At 38.9% G+C, this 15,702-nt stretch overlaps 1 protein-coding gene across 10 annotated transcripts in view; it reads right to left on the bottom strand.

Annotated features, from left to right (window-relative positions):
- The window catches only part of L3MBTL3 (L3MBTL histone methyl-lysine binding protein 3), a 108,466-nt gene that overhangs the window by 85,872 nt on the left and 6,892 nt on the right, over window positions 1–15,702 (bottom strand). For all 10 annotated transcript variants that reach the window (XM_043457091.1, XM_043457092.1, XM_043457095.1 and 7 more), the window contains one exon: window positions 832–948. In XM_043457091.1, coding sequence (XP_043313026.1) covers window positions 832–933 — 102 coding nt within the window. In that variant the 5' untranslated portion in view covers window positions 934–948. The remainder of the gene's footprint in view (window positions 1–831; window positions 949–15,702) is intronic.

The following is a 15,702-nucleotide window of genomic DNA, read 5'->3' as shown; positions in this document are numbered from 1 at the left end:
GGGGTGCTGGGGAGAGGGGGCAGGGTGAGCAACTAGCGAAGAAGCAGACTGAAGCACTGCTCTCTGAACAGAGTTCTCATTTTCACAAAAGCAGTCTCATTTACAGGAAGCACCAGCTTCCGAACAAGTGATTATACAAAAATCCATATTCACAGTTTACAGTATAAATAATTTAAGGGAGGCGAACAGTCCTGTTTATTCAGTGTTTTAGCTTTATCCAGTTTTTACATAAAAAAACTAGGACACAAGGAGTGTAGCTTTTCACTTCAGTTACAAAGCCCATCACTACAAAACATACACCAAGCTAGGCCTTCTACCACTCTTCAAGTTTATTAGCCATAGAAATCCTGAAACGATCTTCCTTGAAACTATACATTAATTTCTACAAAATGAGTGCAGATTGCAGAAGGATGTCTTAGTCCCCCACCCCAAATGACAAAGGCGTCTGCCAATCCACCAGCAGTGTATCATCTTGAGAGGCAGAGGAACAAATATATAAAACTATAGCCACTGTGCTTCAGTAAAGAATTCGCCTGCAATGCAGGAGACATCAGAGATGCAGATTCAATCCCTGGGTCAGGAAGATCCCCTGAAGGAAGGCAAGACACTCCAGTAATCTTGCTGGGAAAATCCCATGGACAGAGGAGTCCAGAAGGCTACGGTCCATAGGGTCGCAAAGACTCAGGCACCAGTGAAGCAACTGAGCAATCTACACACACCTATGCTTAAGGCTTTTAATCCTTATGTCACATATGTGCTCAAATTCATTTTAATAAAAAACACAAACAGATATACACACATATACAACTGTATGCAATACAGACAGCTTACCTTTAAGTCACTTCCTGGTAATGTACCTACTCCATCCTTCCAATCCATAACGCTGAATACATCAAATTCTTGACCACTTGTGCTAGAGGCAGATTCAGTCATGATTTATTTTTTAACCTGGAAAAGGAAAAAAGGGCATAGTACCACATAGTCTACATACAAATCAGTTCTTATTTCAGTGGTCATTCTTCAGTTTCCCTTAACTACATAATTTTCTTGGTCACAATGTTCCACATCCAGAGATTTAGAAATAACTGCTTCAGAAACATTTTTTTGAGTGCAATCTAAAGTATATTACAGGAGAAAATAAGTTCTAGTTTAAACAAAAAGTACCACGGTAAACCTTTGCAATTGCTACAAAAGGAATTCACTGTTTCATAGCATACTCACTTAAAACAAAAAATCTTGATCACATAAGGATAGAACTCTTCACGCTTTAAGTTTTTTCTTCCCCCTCTAAGACTTTGAAAAGAGAGTAGGTGTGCATAAAGGAGAGTACCCAATATAAAATGTTGAAAAAGAAAAGAGAGGCCATTTAGATTTAAAAAAAAGAAGATGAAAAGAACAAGAAAATTCAATCCATTATTGAATGCCATCTACACTAAATTTGTCAATTAAGTCTGTTCTATCAACACAATGAATACACAGTATGATTGATTCAATAAACTTATTTATTTAATTTAGTTGAAACAGCTGCCAAACTGATGTTCTTAGAAATAGGAAAACAGTCTCAAAATGTAAAGCAAACATAACAGGACTGTGTTAAGATAACCAGTTTGGGTAGCTACACTGGGATAATACTTTTAACTTTCATTTTTTAAAAAAATTCAAGAACAAACTTTTCCATAATCATATGGCCACTGGTGGCAGTATTGATACTGTTATTCTGAGGCTGTGGTCTGTGTGGTATGAGATAAAACAAGTAAGTAATTACATTGGTGTCACGGACAAGTGGTCAAAGATCAACGGGTCCTAAATCTGAATGGAAGTATCATTATGATTTCATGATGCACTTTGTTTCAGAAGCATGCATATTTTCTCGCTTTGCCCAGACAATCGCCTAGTGTTCAGACTGTAGTCTCTAAATGCCATTTCTTCCAGGTCTTCCCAGAGGAGGAGCTAGCTGGCAGCCGGAAGTGTGCAAGATGAATCAGGAACATCTTATCAAATTAAAAAGCAAGGAAGCTATCAAAGACAGCAGAGTTCACACCAAAAGGACTCAGAGACCAATCTGAAAAGGCTTCTGTTAGCCGAAGTAAGGATGTTAGCTACAGTGACTTGAAATACATCAAGTAAGTTTAAATCATTATTATGAGTTCACAACGATATTCAAAACCTACCAATCAAGAACTCCCCATTGATCTCCTTTTCAGAATAAAAGGGAACCACTAATTCATTATTGGGAAAAAGAAACAAGGATTTATCCTATTATCACGTGAGATCAGTAAGAACTATATCTCAATGAAACCAAATCATTGGCGAAAGAAAGCTTCCTTTCAGAAAAAAATTCTTAGTAATAAGAGGGAATGATGAAACTGAAACATAACCATTTGCAACTTTTAAAATACTGGCTCTAGACAATGACCATCAATGCCTTCTAAGAATACCTACCAAGCCAACACCATCTATGAAGCAGTCTTGCCAGGAAAAAAATTACATCAAATCTGATGTGATCAAGTCTATTCACAGAAAATACCATAGACAAAAGAACATGTGAAATCACACCAAAGAGATATAAGAAGCAAGATACGCGTTGTTCTGGGGACTCCAAGAGGTCCAGGAAGTCAAAATTATTTTCATAAAAATACTAGCACATTATTTGCCTTTTTCACTATGCGGATATTTACGCTGATGGGCCACAGCAACAGTGGATAAACCTGCTGCAGCAGAAGTCATTTCATTCTTCACCACCACACACCCACAGTCAACACATGCAAGACTCACTAAAGACCATCTCTGATGAGGAAACTAATAAACTGTATAAAGTCTTGATATTTGGATACATACATCTTTTTAATATTCTGTCTGATGGAAGAGGAGGACGCACAGAGAGCTTAGGCATGCCAGAGTACCGTGGCTATAATATCTCCAGGGAGAGGAGATGTACGCTGAACAAGCTGGTTTTGGTGTTTTTGTTTTTTGAATCCCACTTTTACTTTAAAAATTATGTTTAGTCAAGTTTGGATATCTGGAAAACACAGTGTCAAAAACAAATGAAAAGGGTTTGTCATGTGAAGGAAAATACTGACAGCATGTCACTAATGATGCAATTTGAGCATTTCGGAAAACCTGTATGCACCACCATGAGCCTGACAGCTTCCCAAGAGCTATAGACTCTTCCAAGAAGATGGATGGTGATATTCATGAATATGACCTTTAAAGATACTTAATAATGAAGTATGGCATAACTCAGGCAGTATTTTCCAAACAACCAATGCTTAAAGTTACAAAATTATGCATGGTTAAAGGGTCCATTCAGAATGTAGGACAGCCCAATGTGATTTTACTGTAACAGAGTACAGAAAACTCATGGATAAGATTTCAAATCGCACGCTGCAACTAACCTTTAAGAAACTACCACATGTCAAGTTTTGGTATAATATTAAAGAATATCCATCATTAAACGAAAAACTTAAAATATTCCTCCCTTTTCCAATTCCATACCAGTGTGAAGGAGACTTTCTTCACATGCTTCAATCAAAACAATATATTGCAACTGACAACGCAGAAACTGATGGGAGGATTCAGCTGTCTTCTATGAAGCAGACATTACAGAGATTTGCAAAAACGGAATACAGCGCTGCTTTTCTTGCCTTTTAAATTTTGGAAATTATCATTATATTTCATAAAAAGTGCACTTGTATATACTTAGGTAATCAATTTACCATTGTTATAAGTAATAAATAACCAATATATTTTAATTTCTAATGCAGTAAATATTGATAAGTGTAACACAAACAAACAATAGGTCTTTGGGTTTTTCATGTTTAGAGCATAAAGAAGCCTTGAGACCCAAAAGTTTGAAAGCCACTGCTAGACAAGATTAAAGAGTTTTCTGCACATACACACAAAAAAATTTTTAAGGAATGATAAATAAGCAAACAAAAGAGGAAATTTGAAATTTAGATTGAGACATATTAACCAACCATATTCTGCATTTCAGAGATCTGGTTTCAACCCTGATTTAAATTATTTTTTAAAAAAGATTATTAGGTAGGAGGGGAAATATGAATAGCAACTATTTGATGATATTAGGGAAATACAGTTGCTTTTTTTAGAGAGACGATGACACATACTTTAAAGAGAGGAGGGCTTCCATATATTTTTAGAGATACAAATCAGAATTGTGAGATGAAATGCCACAAGGTGAGGAAGTTGCTACAAATTAATTAAGCGGTAAAGTGGTGAAACAAGACTGGCAGCATGCTGGGAAACTGCCAAGAGGAGTGAAGGGTCCAGAGCAGTTACTGTGCTTCATCCTATACGTCTTAAACACTCAACAGGAAAAAACCCTGTATTTCTCTGAGTTATAATGTGAGCTATAAAGGCTTAGCATTCACGTATGCAAGTTGTAAAGGCCTGAGAAAAATCCATCTAAAAAGCAGTAAAAATAAGAAATAAATTAAGACTCATACTGATGTTCTCTATGACTCCTACCTCACTAAATAAACAACAGCAATGAACCTGACTTCCCCATTAAATAATGTAGGAGTGGCAACCTTTTCCTGATAGAGTGATAGTGTAATTTTCCCCCTGGTGGATAAACGAGGTAAAACCTGATTTTTCAAAAAGAAACATTTTAAATTTATTAATGCAATCTCACCTTTTTCCAAAAAAGGATTAAAAGCATTAGATAATTTACAAAAATTATTTCATTTCTTTCTTTCTCACAGAAAGATGGGTTCTATTGTCCCTCTAGTTGATGTTGGAGAAAGGGAGTTGCAGAGTTCAGTAATTTACCCAGAACCATATTTGGTGACACAGTCAGGATTGAACCCAGATCATCCTGCTTCCAACCCTGGTGTTTTTCTTCAACCACTGTCTTTTCCTGTCTCAAAGTCTTATCCCCTCTGAGAATCTGGCTAAGGCTATTTTTCCTTATTTTACTTTCTGGAACAAGAAAATCCAGAAACCAGCTTACTAGGTCCGAAGTTCTCGATGTATATAGATTAGTACATGTATCCTTTTAATAAAATGCCATCAAATATATGCTTATTAACAAAATGTCACTGAGACACATATCCACACAGATTTCTGGTCTTTTCCTACCTAAAAACCATAAATGTATGAAATTTACACCAGCAAAATCCTGTCTGTGACTAGGAGGAGGAAGAGAAAAATAAGAGAAATCTAAAAGCTATCACTGTACAAAGGCTGCATTAAATGTTTATTATATATTTTAGGAAATAGCATACAAAATACTGGTAATGTTACATAGTATATTCTGCCTATAAGCACATATCTAACATTTATAAAAATTGTTTTCATCCACTGTCTCATTCTAAGGTTTATGGACATTTTGTATAAAATATTATAGCATAAAAATATTCACTACCTTCCTTTCCTTTATCTAATTTTGAAGTCACTGGCTACTTTCACTATCACATAAATTATGAACAGCTAGTATAGATTAGGCATTTTTTCCACCATCTCCTAATCAGGAAGAATAACCAGAAACCAATATTATTTTAACAGAAGCTGTTTTTACGACACCTTTTTCCTCTTTTTCTGTCTTCTGTAAGTGTGTGATCTTGTATACAAACATACACAGTCTTTTCACACCAACAAATTATGCTTCTAAGAGTTAAGCACATTTTTTTTACTTAGAAATGCTATCCTTTATATTTTCTTTAATTATCATCTGGCACTATCCCATCATCTCATGTGTAACCTGTATTCCACAGGCCTAAAAATCAGGTAGGTTAAGTCACTCACCACATAAGTCACAAGCAGTATTTCTCATTGTGCAGAAGCACACTCCAAATCTCGTTAAGTCTGCTGAGATTTCCTAAGGCCGCACCTTAAATGTGTACCATGATGGGTCCTCTGTGCTATTAGCCAAGATCTACCGTTTTTCTCCAGTGCATGCATGTTAAGCCGCTTCAGTCATATCCTACTCTCTGCGATCCTACGGACTGTAGCCCACCAGACCCCTCTGTCCATAGGATTCCCCAGGCAAGGATACTGGAGTGGGTTGCCATGCCCTCCTCCAGGGGATCTTCCCAACCCAGGGATCAAACCCATGTCTCTTGCATTTCCCACATTGGCAGGTGGGTTCTTTACCATTCCAGCCATTGCTGATATTCAAAGAGACAGCTTTGGAGATCAGATATCCAGGAAAGGCACCAATGCAGCTTCTGATTTCCACTCACCCATACCCTACCTGACGATGGCTGATGTCAAGGGTACTGACACCCCGTGTGTTCCCTAATGCCTACAGTGGATGTCTCATCAAAGCTGTTGGTGGAGACCGTTACTGCTGCCACCGATGCAAATGTATGATACTCTCAAAGTCCCTCCTGTGTGCGACAGTTCACTTTAGTTCTTACTCTTTTTATGATAATTTCCTTGCATTAAAATCTACAAAAGAGCTGGCTGACAGACTAAATGACACTTATAATTACCTCCTCCGAACGGCACTGAAACATGTATAGTGCCATATGTAAAACAGATGACCAGTGCTAGTCTGATGCATGAAGCAGGGCGCTCAAAGCCACGGCTCTGGGGAAACCCAGAGGGATGGGGTGGGGAGGGAGGTGGGAGGGGGTTTCAGTACAAGGGGACAAGGTGCACCCATGGGTGATTCATGTCAATGTATGGCAAAAAAAACCACCACAATACTGCAAAGAAATTATCCTCCAACTAAAATAAATAAATAAATTTTTAAAAAATTACCTCCTCTTTCTCTCCTGCCCCACCCCTGCCTCTAAACCAAAGCTGTGCAACTTGACTCTCCCTTGGAATCATGTATCAAAGGGATACACTTCCCCAATCTCTCATGCAAAGAAATTCCTGGAAGCCCTGGCTTACCATGTACCACCAGGAATCTAGAAACATTACGTGGTCATGAAATTAATTATCTTGTATTAAAAAAATCCTATAAGAATATGGAGATGCAGGCCCTCTCATACACTATGGTGGCATCATTGATTGAAACAACCTCCACTCTATAGAGACCAATTTTCAAGAATATATCCTCCAATTCAGCCCTTCTACCTCTAGAAATTTATCCCATAGATACTTGCACATATGTATAAAAAATGTAAAAGGTGACTCACGGACTATAGCACCACTTGTTAAGGTCAAAAAACTGAAAACAACCCGACTGTCCATCAGGAAAGGCAAACTGGAGTTCATCGACACAACAGTATAAAACGCCACTGCAGAGAATCAGGAGGAAACTGCACATTCTGATACAGATGAAGCTCCCAGATACAATCAGTACTACTAATTTTACATAAGTTACAGAAACAGTATGACACAATTCGTGTAAAACAAATGGGGTGTATATCAGTATGAGTATTGCTTATATATGCATAGACTATCTTTACAAGGATTTGTCAAAAGCTGGTTAACACTGCCTGCCTCCAGGAAGGGGCAATGGTAAATTGAAAGCCAGCTAAAGGATGGGAACCTACTCTCTGTGGCCACTTTAGCACCTGCTGAAAATTTAAGTGTGTTTTTTTTTTAAGAAAAAAATTACATAAAAATATATTTCAAAATTCTATTTCATATTTCTTTAAAATATGCTATGTTATGAAAGGTGCTTCTCCTTACAAAAATATTTAGCTTCTTATTGATGCCAACAATTGAAGCCATAGCCTGGAAGACACTAAGGAAAACTGACTTCCCCAAAGCTCTTGTGTAATTGAACTAGTAGGTATTTAACTGCATACACAAACGTGTCAGCTCCACAGATGGATGGAAAGAGAAAGGGTTGATTGAGGGTTCACTTCTCCACAACTCGGGTATCACAAACACACAGTAGATCCCTGGCATTCGCAGACGATCTTGATTTCTACCGTTCCTGAGTGACAGCTGAAGCGCCCATGACATTTAGTGATTTGCCATTTTGCAGAGACAGGATTCTGAATCACACACACCATACGCGGAGGGACCCGGCCAAGGTCCAGGTGTGCTCTGAGTCACCCTGCTTTGTCTGAGCGCTACAGCCACTGGAAATAAAGCGGTGACAACCCTGCTCCTGGTGAAGAAATGAAACAAACAACATGAGCTGCTAGTGGAGTCTAGTGTGGATGACAGAACAAGGAGAACATGGAAATGTTTATTAAAGTGATAGGTCCCAGCCACAAAACAGAAGTTTCAGGTAAATTAAAGGCTGAAATGTCAAATGCAATGATGACTCAGACACATTGTGTGAACAAAACTACCGAACGCTCCAAAAGGAAACAAGCAGAGAAGGTGTGTATCTGTTTCAATAAGTGCTCCAGACAGTACAAAAATTGCTCATCAAGTAAGATAAGTAGTTAAGGTCTAGAGAGATCGTTTACATTACTCAGTTATACTTTGGCAATCTGAAGGGAGGAATTATGTGGTACAATGATTTTTTTTTCAGGTTGTGGACTGGTGATGGTTGTGGGCTATATCCATCATAAATGTCAAGACTCTACTGTATCTTATTTTGACTAGAGATAAACAGAGTCCTTCATAATCCTCTCTTTATGACGCCTTTGCTCACATCTGCCAGGAGAGGATAAAATGGTGGCTCAGAGGTGGGGGCAGAGACTCCCCAGGCCTGCACTTGTATAGCATATTCAAGGTGAAGAGGCTGCCTGGGGCTGAGATGAAGAGAAGATAACAGTCCCTGGGAAGATAAGCAACCCAGTCTGGTAGCTGCCACACAAAGTGAGAGGGTGGGCCTTGCCTAGAAACCAAAAGTCTGGATCTGCAGATAAGGTCCGAACTAAAGATTACTAAGAAAGGGTAGAACTGCAGCCTGGCCATTCCTGCTCAAACCATTGTTTTCAAAACAGCAGAGTATTTACAAGAACAGCTAATGTTCACTAATGCCAGTTAAACAGTTTTAACATTTTAAAATAAAGTTATTTTCTTTAGAATTCCATTTTACACCATTAACAGGCACAGTTTTTCAAAAGTAAGTTACAGAGATAACAAGGCCGAGAGCTGGGAGTAGCTGGAAAATGGGGGTAGGCATTACCCCAGAAGCAGCATCTGAGAATCAGATTTAATTCTATCACTCAGAGAGATAAGGGGACTGACTTAGATCTCAGTGCCTGGTGTCAATGAACACACACATCAGTTTTTGGTTCAAGAGGGCAATGTGTCTTTTGTGAAGAGTAAGTCAGGAATGCTAACCCTTAAATCATGACCATGAGAAGAAATAAAAATGACAGCTCTGCAGAAGAGTGAGACAATAAGAAGAGAAGCCAACATCCACGGCGGGGAGTCAAGGCTCTGCTGCTCCGATGCTCGCCTGAGTACCATCGACTGAAGCCGCTTCTGCTTCACTTTGCAGAAACCATCACGCACTCACCAGAAGCGGTCTCTGGCACATCGTGACACTCTCAAAAAGTCAGTCTTAAGCATCACCTTCAGTAATATCGTCGAAAGGGCCTCTGCGCACTGTAAACCCGTATTAAAACAGTGAATAAAACTGCTGAGCCTCCCGCTCCCCACCCACCCTGCTCCTGTCATCCTTTCACAGACACAACTCAAACAGTTCATGCATCATCCTCAAAACTTGCCACGCTCTCAAGTTCCTCGCTCCATCCTCTGCCCTTCCCTAAATAAGCCATGACGTTCCTTTCCTCCTCTTCAATTCACTTTTCAAGGCTTGACAATGCTCTGTTCTGTGACTTCAGACCAACTAACCCCTTGAAGCCTCAATTTCCCCATCTATAAAATGTCGGTGATAACAGAACTTTTCTTCATTGTGCATGGTGAGGATTGAATGAGATGAGTCAGGTAACAGTTCAACAAAGTGCCTACCCCAAAGTTAGGCAGTCAATAAAATCTTAACTATTATAGTTACCTGGTTTAACAATTATCTGAGTTCATGAAAATTGCTCAGTGACCTTAAAAAATTAGTCACTGGCATTTCCCCCCGCCTTTCCCTTCATTTTATTTCAGTGGTGTCTCTTATGGTTAAGCCACCTGTGTTCAAAGCTCCATTAGAAGATGTCAACATTACAACGTAGAAGTAGATGTTGTGTTGTTAATAACAATAATCCCTCATATTAACAAGGCTCTAGAAATGACTAGCTTTCTTCACGGAACAATTCCTCTGAAGTAATGGAGGAGGATCTGCCACATTGGGAGGGAGCTGGACCCGAGGGCAGGGCTCTCCTCACCATCACGCCGGGCTGGTAGCACACTGGGGGCCAGGCTGAAGCAGGTAAACAAGGCTAAGATGAAAGGCTAGGGCACACTGTCCCGAAGCCCGCTCCTCAGAACTTACAGGAGACCATTTCTGGGTGTCCTGTGACACAAGTTTTGTGGTGATGGAGAAATGTGACCTCTGGGTCTTTGGGAGATGGATGGCACGCATCAGCAACAAGGCAACTATCTGTGAAGCGCTGAATCCAAGTTTCCCACGGTCACTTAGCCCTGTAGCTCTGTTATCATAGCCTAGCAAGTCTCATGGAACCCCTTTTCAGAAAATGCTGAGCTATGGAAAATAAATTCAAGAAATAACATGAGAACAGGCAGTATTTTACAGGATAGAATGCATTCATCTCCAGGTTAGAAAATCAACCACAGAGATGCTATGTTCTGGTTGGGCTCCCAGTCTGCACCCATGTGCTGAAACCTATAGCATCTAACACTGGGGGAAAGTCCCGGGGACCTAGAGTCCAGGCCCAAGAAAGTGATCCTGAGAAAGACACGGTCCCGCCTCTTAAGGTCTATCTACGGTTTTCTGATTTATTCTCTGATGCCTTCCTATGCACTTTCATGACACCTGAGAGGTACACCCGCTGTAATGGGGGCACTCACATATTTACAAATACACAGCCACGTAGGGGGAGTCGGACAAAGTCAGTAAGTCTAACCCACGCCAGAGATACAGACATCGTGGGGCTGGAGCGTTTCTTCTACACTTTATCATTTTAAAGGATCTCACCAATACTAGCCTATTCGACCCTGACAGCTACCTTTTAAGCGGGCCAAGAATTGCTGGCCTCATTTTACAGATAAGAAAAGATCACCAAACCAATAAACAGACTTTTACCTCCCAAAACAGGGACCCTCAGACTATACCACAGTGCCCAACACAATGTATTTCAGTCAATAAAGAAGCCAATCTAACGTAAAGATGAAGAGCATGACAGTCAGAGCGCCTGGGCTGAATTCACGACTTACCAGCTGAATAATCTTGGGCACGGTACCCAACCTCTCTTGAGCATTAACTCCTTCATCTAAAAAATGAATAGGAATATCTATTTCGTAGGGATTTAAACTTTTTAAAATTATGTATGTTAACGTGCTTTGTACTTTGTGGCCACTCAGTCCACAACTGCTACAGTTACTTTGAAGAAAAGAAACAAGTTACTCTCCACTGTCCACATTCCCTTCAAGCATGGGTTTACCAGCTGTCTGAATATCTCAGGGCAGTGGAATGATAACTATACAAAAGCTAATATCTTTGCACCACAAAGTCCTATAGATTCCTCCAGAGTCCAGAGGTGAAGGTGGAGAAAAGTGGGAGTTAAGAACGATGGTAGGACTCTGGGATTTCACAAACAAGTACAATTTCAAAATGAATTTAGGAAACTGATGAGAAGTCAGTAAGTATTGGTTTTTCCAAGCTCTTATAAAGAAAAGAACATTCTAACAATGAGAAAAGTATGAAGGACAGAATCTCTGAACAACGACCTAAGACTAAGCCATTGGCAACCTTACTGTGACGTTTTTGCTTAGAAGGCATAAAAGCATCCTCACGTATCAACTCTGGTTCCAGGACATGCTTTCAAGAGAGCTAACACAGAGGCAAAAAGAAAGCACCGTTGAGAGATCACAGCAAGAGGCCTACAGAGAAAGGAGAGATGAAAGCTATGGATCCTCTCCAAAGGGGCTCAAATGACTACTATAGTGAGTCTTTCTCTGCACAAGTACTGGAACGTGGGTGTGTAAGATGCCAGGAGAACAGGGGCTGAAGGGAGACTCTGTACCCCAATAATCGTACTTACGATACATCATATCATGATCCTTTCTTACAGGAGGTTTTGGAGGAAAAAGACTTTGATTTATTCATTTCATTACCCTCATGTGAATATCCACAGTAGGCATCAATAAAAATTTATCACATGAATGAACAAAAGAGAAGAGGAAAACGTAACAGACTAGCTGTGGGCAAGGACTGGGGAGAGGGAAAATCAGAAACAGATCTTCACTTGTCCATCTATCTCATGTTCTCCAGCGAAAATTCTAACAAGGAGGCTGCTAAGTATTTATTTACCTCTTTGGCAAGAGGATAACTCTCTAGCTCCAAGAAACCCTCCTTATTTAAGTGTCAGTGAAGAACACATCAAAAGAAGTTAAATTCAAGCCTCTTAAACAGGCTTATTCAATAAGGATAAGAGAAAAATCTAAACTCACCCTTGAAGCATCTCTCAACAAATATTTTGCTACAAAGAAAAATTTTCCTTTCAAATCAAGCATGACAGATACCAGCTTTGATATTCCAGTAACCCTGACTGATAAGAACTCTTGAATCGCACACATACTGGAATTGAGATCTGTTGTGGAGAGATGTGAATTCTGCCCTGAGGGCGCAAGTTCATAGATTTTTTTAGGCAGGTAGAACTCTAGATGACTTCAATGTGAAAACTGAAATCTCAATAGCATCAAGAACAAATTCTTGAGAATCTAGGTTTTCTATCCCTATCTATGTTCATATAGTAGATGCCTGAGTGGCAGCTAACCTAGGTTTCCTTTATATATGAATCGATTACTAGGACGGTTCCTTCTTGTTGATATTTTTTCAAGAAACAACTCCCGCCCCTGTATCTACCACTAGTCATGTTTTAATGAAAATGACTCTATTTATAACATATCGATGGCTTATCTGATTTCCTACCTTTTCTGCTATAACGATTACATGCAAAGGGGTAGTCACCAAAGGCAACCTTTACAGAATCTCAACTTCCTGCCCTTCCGTTTGTTACTGTAAGGAGGATGAATTGTTTGAGAGTCTGTGGCCTTAACCTACTTACTTCCTCTGAAGGAGGAACAGAAAATGAAAAATGCCTTTCAAGAAAAAAAAAATGTATATAGAAAATGAAATCACAAACTGACATTAACAGTCTTGTGGCATATTCAACACACTCTCTTCGAATGCTTTTATTTGAAGTTCATGTTCAATGTACAGACTATGAGATACTCAATTTGAGGCAGAAATATCCTGAAAAGGGCTATAATGTCATCCATACACTACACTAGTAGGGTAATAATAGAAATTTTACACCCATTAGAGGGATTCAAGGGCATGAAAAGAGCAAGAACCCGTCTCACAGAGATATTTCCATGCTTATGCAAAATATGCACGAGTTTAAATTTTAAAAGAAAACTAAAAGTAGTATCTTGTTCTTTTTTCTTACTTCACTTCATAATTTTTAAATGCTAAAAGTAGTACATTCTTTTTTCTTATTCTGCTTCATATTTTTATAGAACACAGAGCTAAAATTAAAAGATTTACACTTGATTTCTTTTGCCTATAATAAATTAGATTTGTTCAGATTTTATTTCTGTCACAGAAGTCATGTCTACAGGCTTATCTTGATAACCCTTTGCAGCTAAACTCCTTATCAACAGATTGAACAGCTAGGCCTCAAATCTTACAAATAAGACCACAAAGCAATGGGGTGAAATTATTTAGATCATTTAACAACCAGACCAGAGACTTCAACTCACAGTTCAGTGTTCAGTCCATTTAACAGATGGGGGAAAAGTAATCAACTGATTTTGGTGCCTCAACCATCCTACTCAAAGCGTTCCAGTAACTGAACTAGTTTAACTATAAAAGCACACGTAACATAAAGCCATGGTCCAATCTTGAAAGGCTCCAACATACAGCAGGTGCTTAAAAAATGTTGTTGGATGATAGAGCTTCAACAAAGGAGAAACAGTCCATCACCCTACAACCAACGCCTGCAACAGCATCCTTTGAAGTTAAGACTAAAGCTCTGCTTGATGGACCATGACTCAGATAACAGAAATGTCATATGACTCCCACTATAAACCAGAACCACCTAATGAATCAAAGACTCTTCACTTTATTTTATAAATGGGCCTACTCTTCTGGTTAGAGCATAATATCAGTAATTATCACATTTTGGTGAATATATTCTTAGTCACATTCCCTGGTATCTTTTTTTAAACTTTGATTCTCACACTCTACATTCCTCCCTGTCTCCAGCTTCTCACCATTATTATCTCTAGCCCTCATTTTAATTTTCCTTTTTTATAATCAATAAATTCCATCATGTTTTGAATTCACAAAATGGTAAGTTTAGGTCCCATTCTTTTGATTGATGATTAATTGATTTAAACTTAATTTATCAGTTAATTTAAATTAATTGATAACAAACCCTACTGCCTTATCAGGTCTCTTCCTACAAAGAACAGATGAAACCTTTTTATAAATAAGCCCAGTAACACCAAACCTAATCTCAGTAATGTTCTGTTAACAGCTAGTGACCATTTCAAGGCCATGAACTAGACCAAGGTGCTCTTTTCAGTACAACTAAGTCTTTTCCCAACTTTTAAAAAGGGAGGAAGAAAGAGGACAGTGAATAAATACTGTTTTCTTCCCATCATTTTTTTTCTTACAGCTGTGTGCTATTGCTCATCTTAGTGAACCAATGTATAAAAGCAAATATATTCCTCAAAATCTGGAAATGTGTTTTCTTGGAAATATTGTAAGAATTACTATTTTGAAAAATTAGAAAGTTAAAGACACAACAAAACAAAAGCCAGTGTCATTTTCCCTTGTCCCAGCCCTTCCAAACTGCATGATAGGAACTTACACAAGTTACTAAGTATCTCTGAGCACCAGTTTCCTCTAAAAGAGAATTAATAATACCAAACACTCAAGGTTACTGAAAGTATTACTGTTAAAACAGTACCTGGGCATACAGAATGCACTCAGTAAGTTTCTGTTAGATGAATGAGTGAATGAATGAATGAAAAATATCCAGCTTAATGCTTGACATTCAGAAGGCACTCAATACACAATTACATTGACTATATTACGCTTCACAGTATTTTGCAAAGGGCGCCCCATGTTCCAGGTGCCTACTTAGGGACACACACAGCGTCACCACCGGCAGTACCCCCATAGTACCCCCTGCATTTACCTCTACCTTTCACTCCTGGCACCGAACCACAGCTTTGTTCTGGTAATTATCATTGTATGTGTATGGGTTGTCTCCTCAACACACCGAGGCCAAAGATTGTTGCTTTCTTCATAGTCCCAACAGAGTCATTTATTTCACCCTATCCTACGCATTAATTAAGTAAAGCACCTGCTAACAGAGTTACAAAGATACTGTAACGAGTCACAATAGATAAATATCTATGGACTGACATAAAACACTGACTTGCAGAAAGAATAGTAAATAATAATAATGAAGCTTTATTATTGGGTTGGCCAAAAAGTTCATTCAAATTTATCCGTAAGACGGTACAGAAAAACCCAAATGAACTTTTTGGCCAACTCAATCTAATACACATGTAATTCTTTCAATCACTACCCAAGTCATTAACTGTAAGTCCACTTCTCAGGAAGAAACTGGAGGTGCATCCAGAATCAGTCAGCTTTACACAAGTGCCTCTCAAAAGTCCTTATTCTTTCCTGCAAACCACCCTGTCTCCTAAAAAAGGACTTAAAGG

The sequence above is a fragment of the Cervus canadensis genome, chromosome 33 (genome assembly GCF_019320065.1).
Source record: "Cervus canadensis isolate Bull #8, Minnesota chromosome 33, ASM1932006v1, whole genome shotgun sequence".
In the NCBI taxonomy this organism is placed as follows: Eukaryota; Metazoa; Chordata; class Mammalia; order Artiodactyla; family Cervidae; genus Cervus; species Cervus canadensis.
Note: the sequence above shows the minus strand (reverse complement) of the source record. Positions and strands in the feature narration are given on the sequence as shown.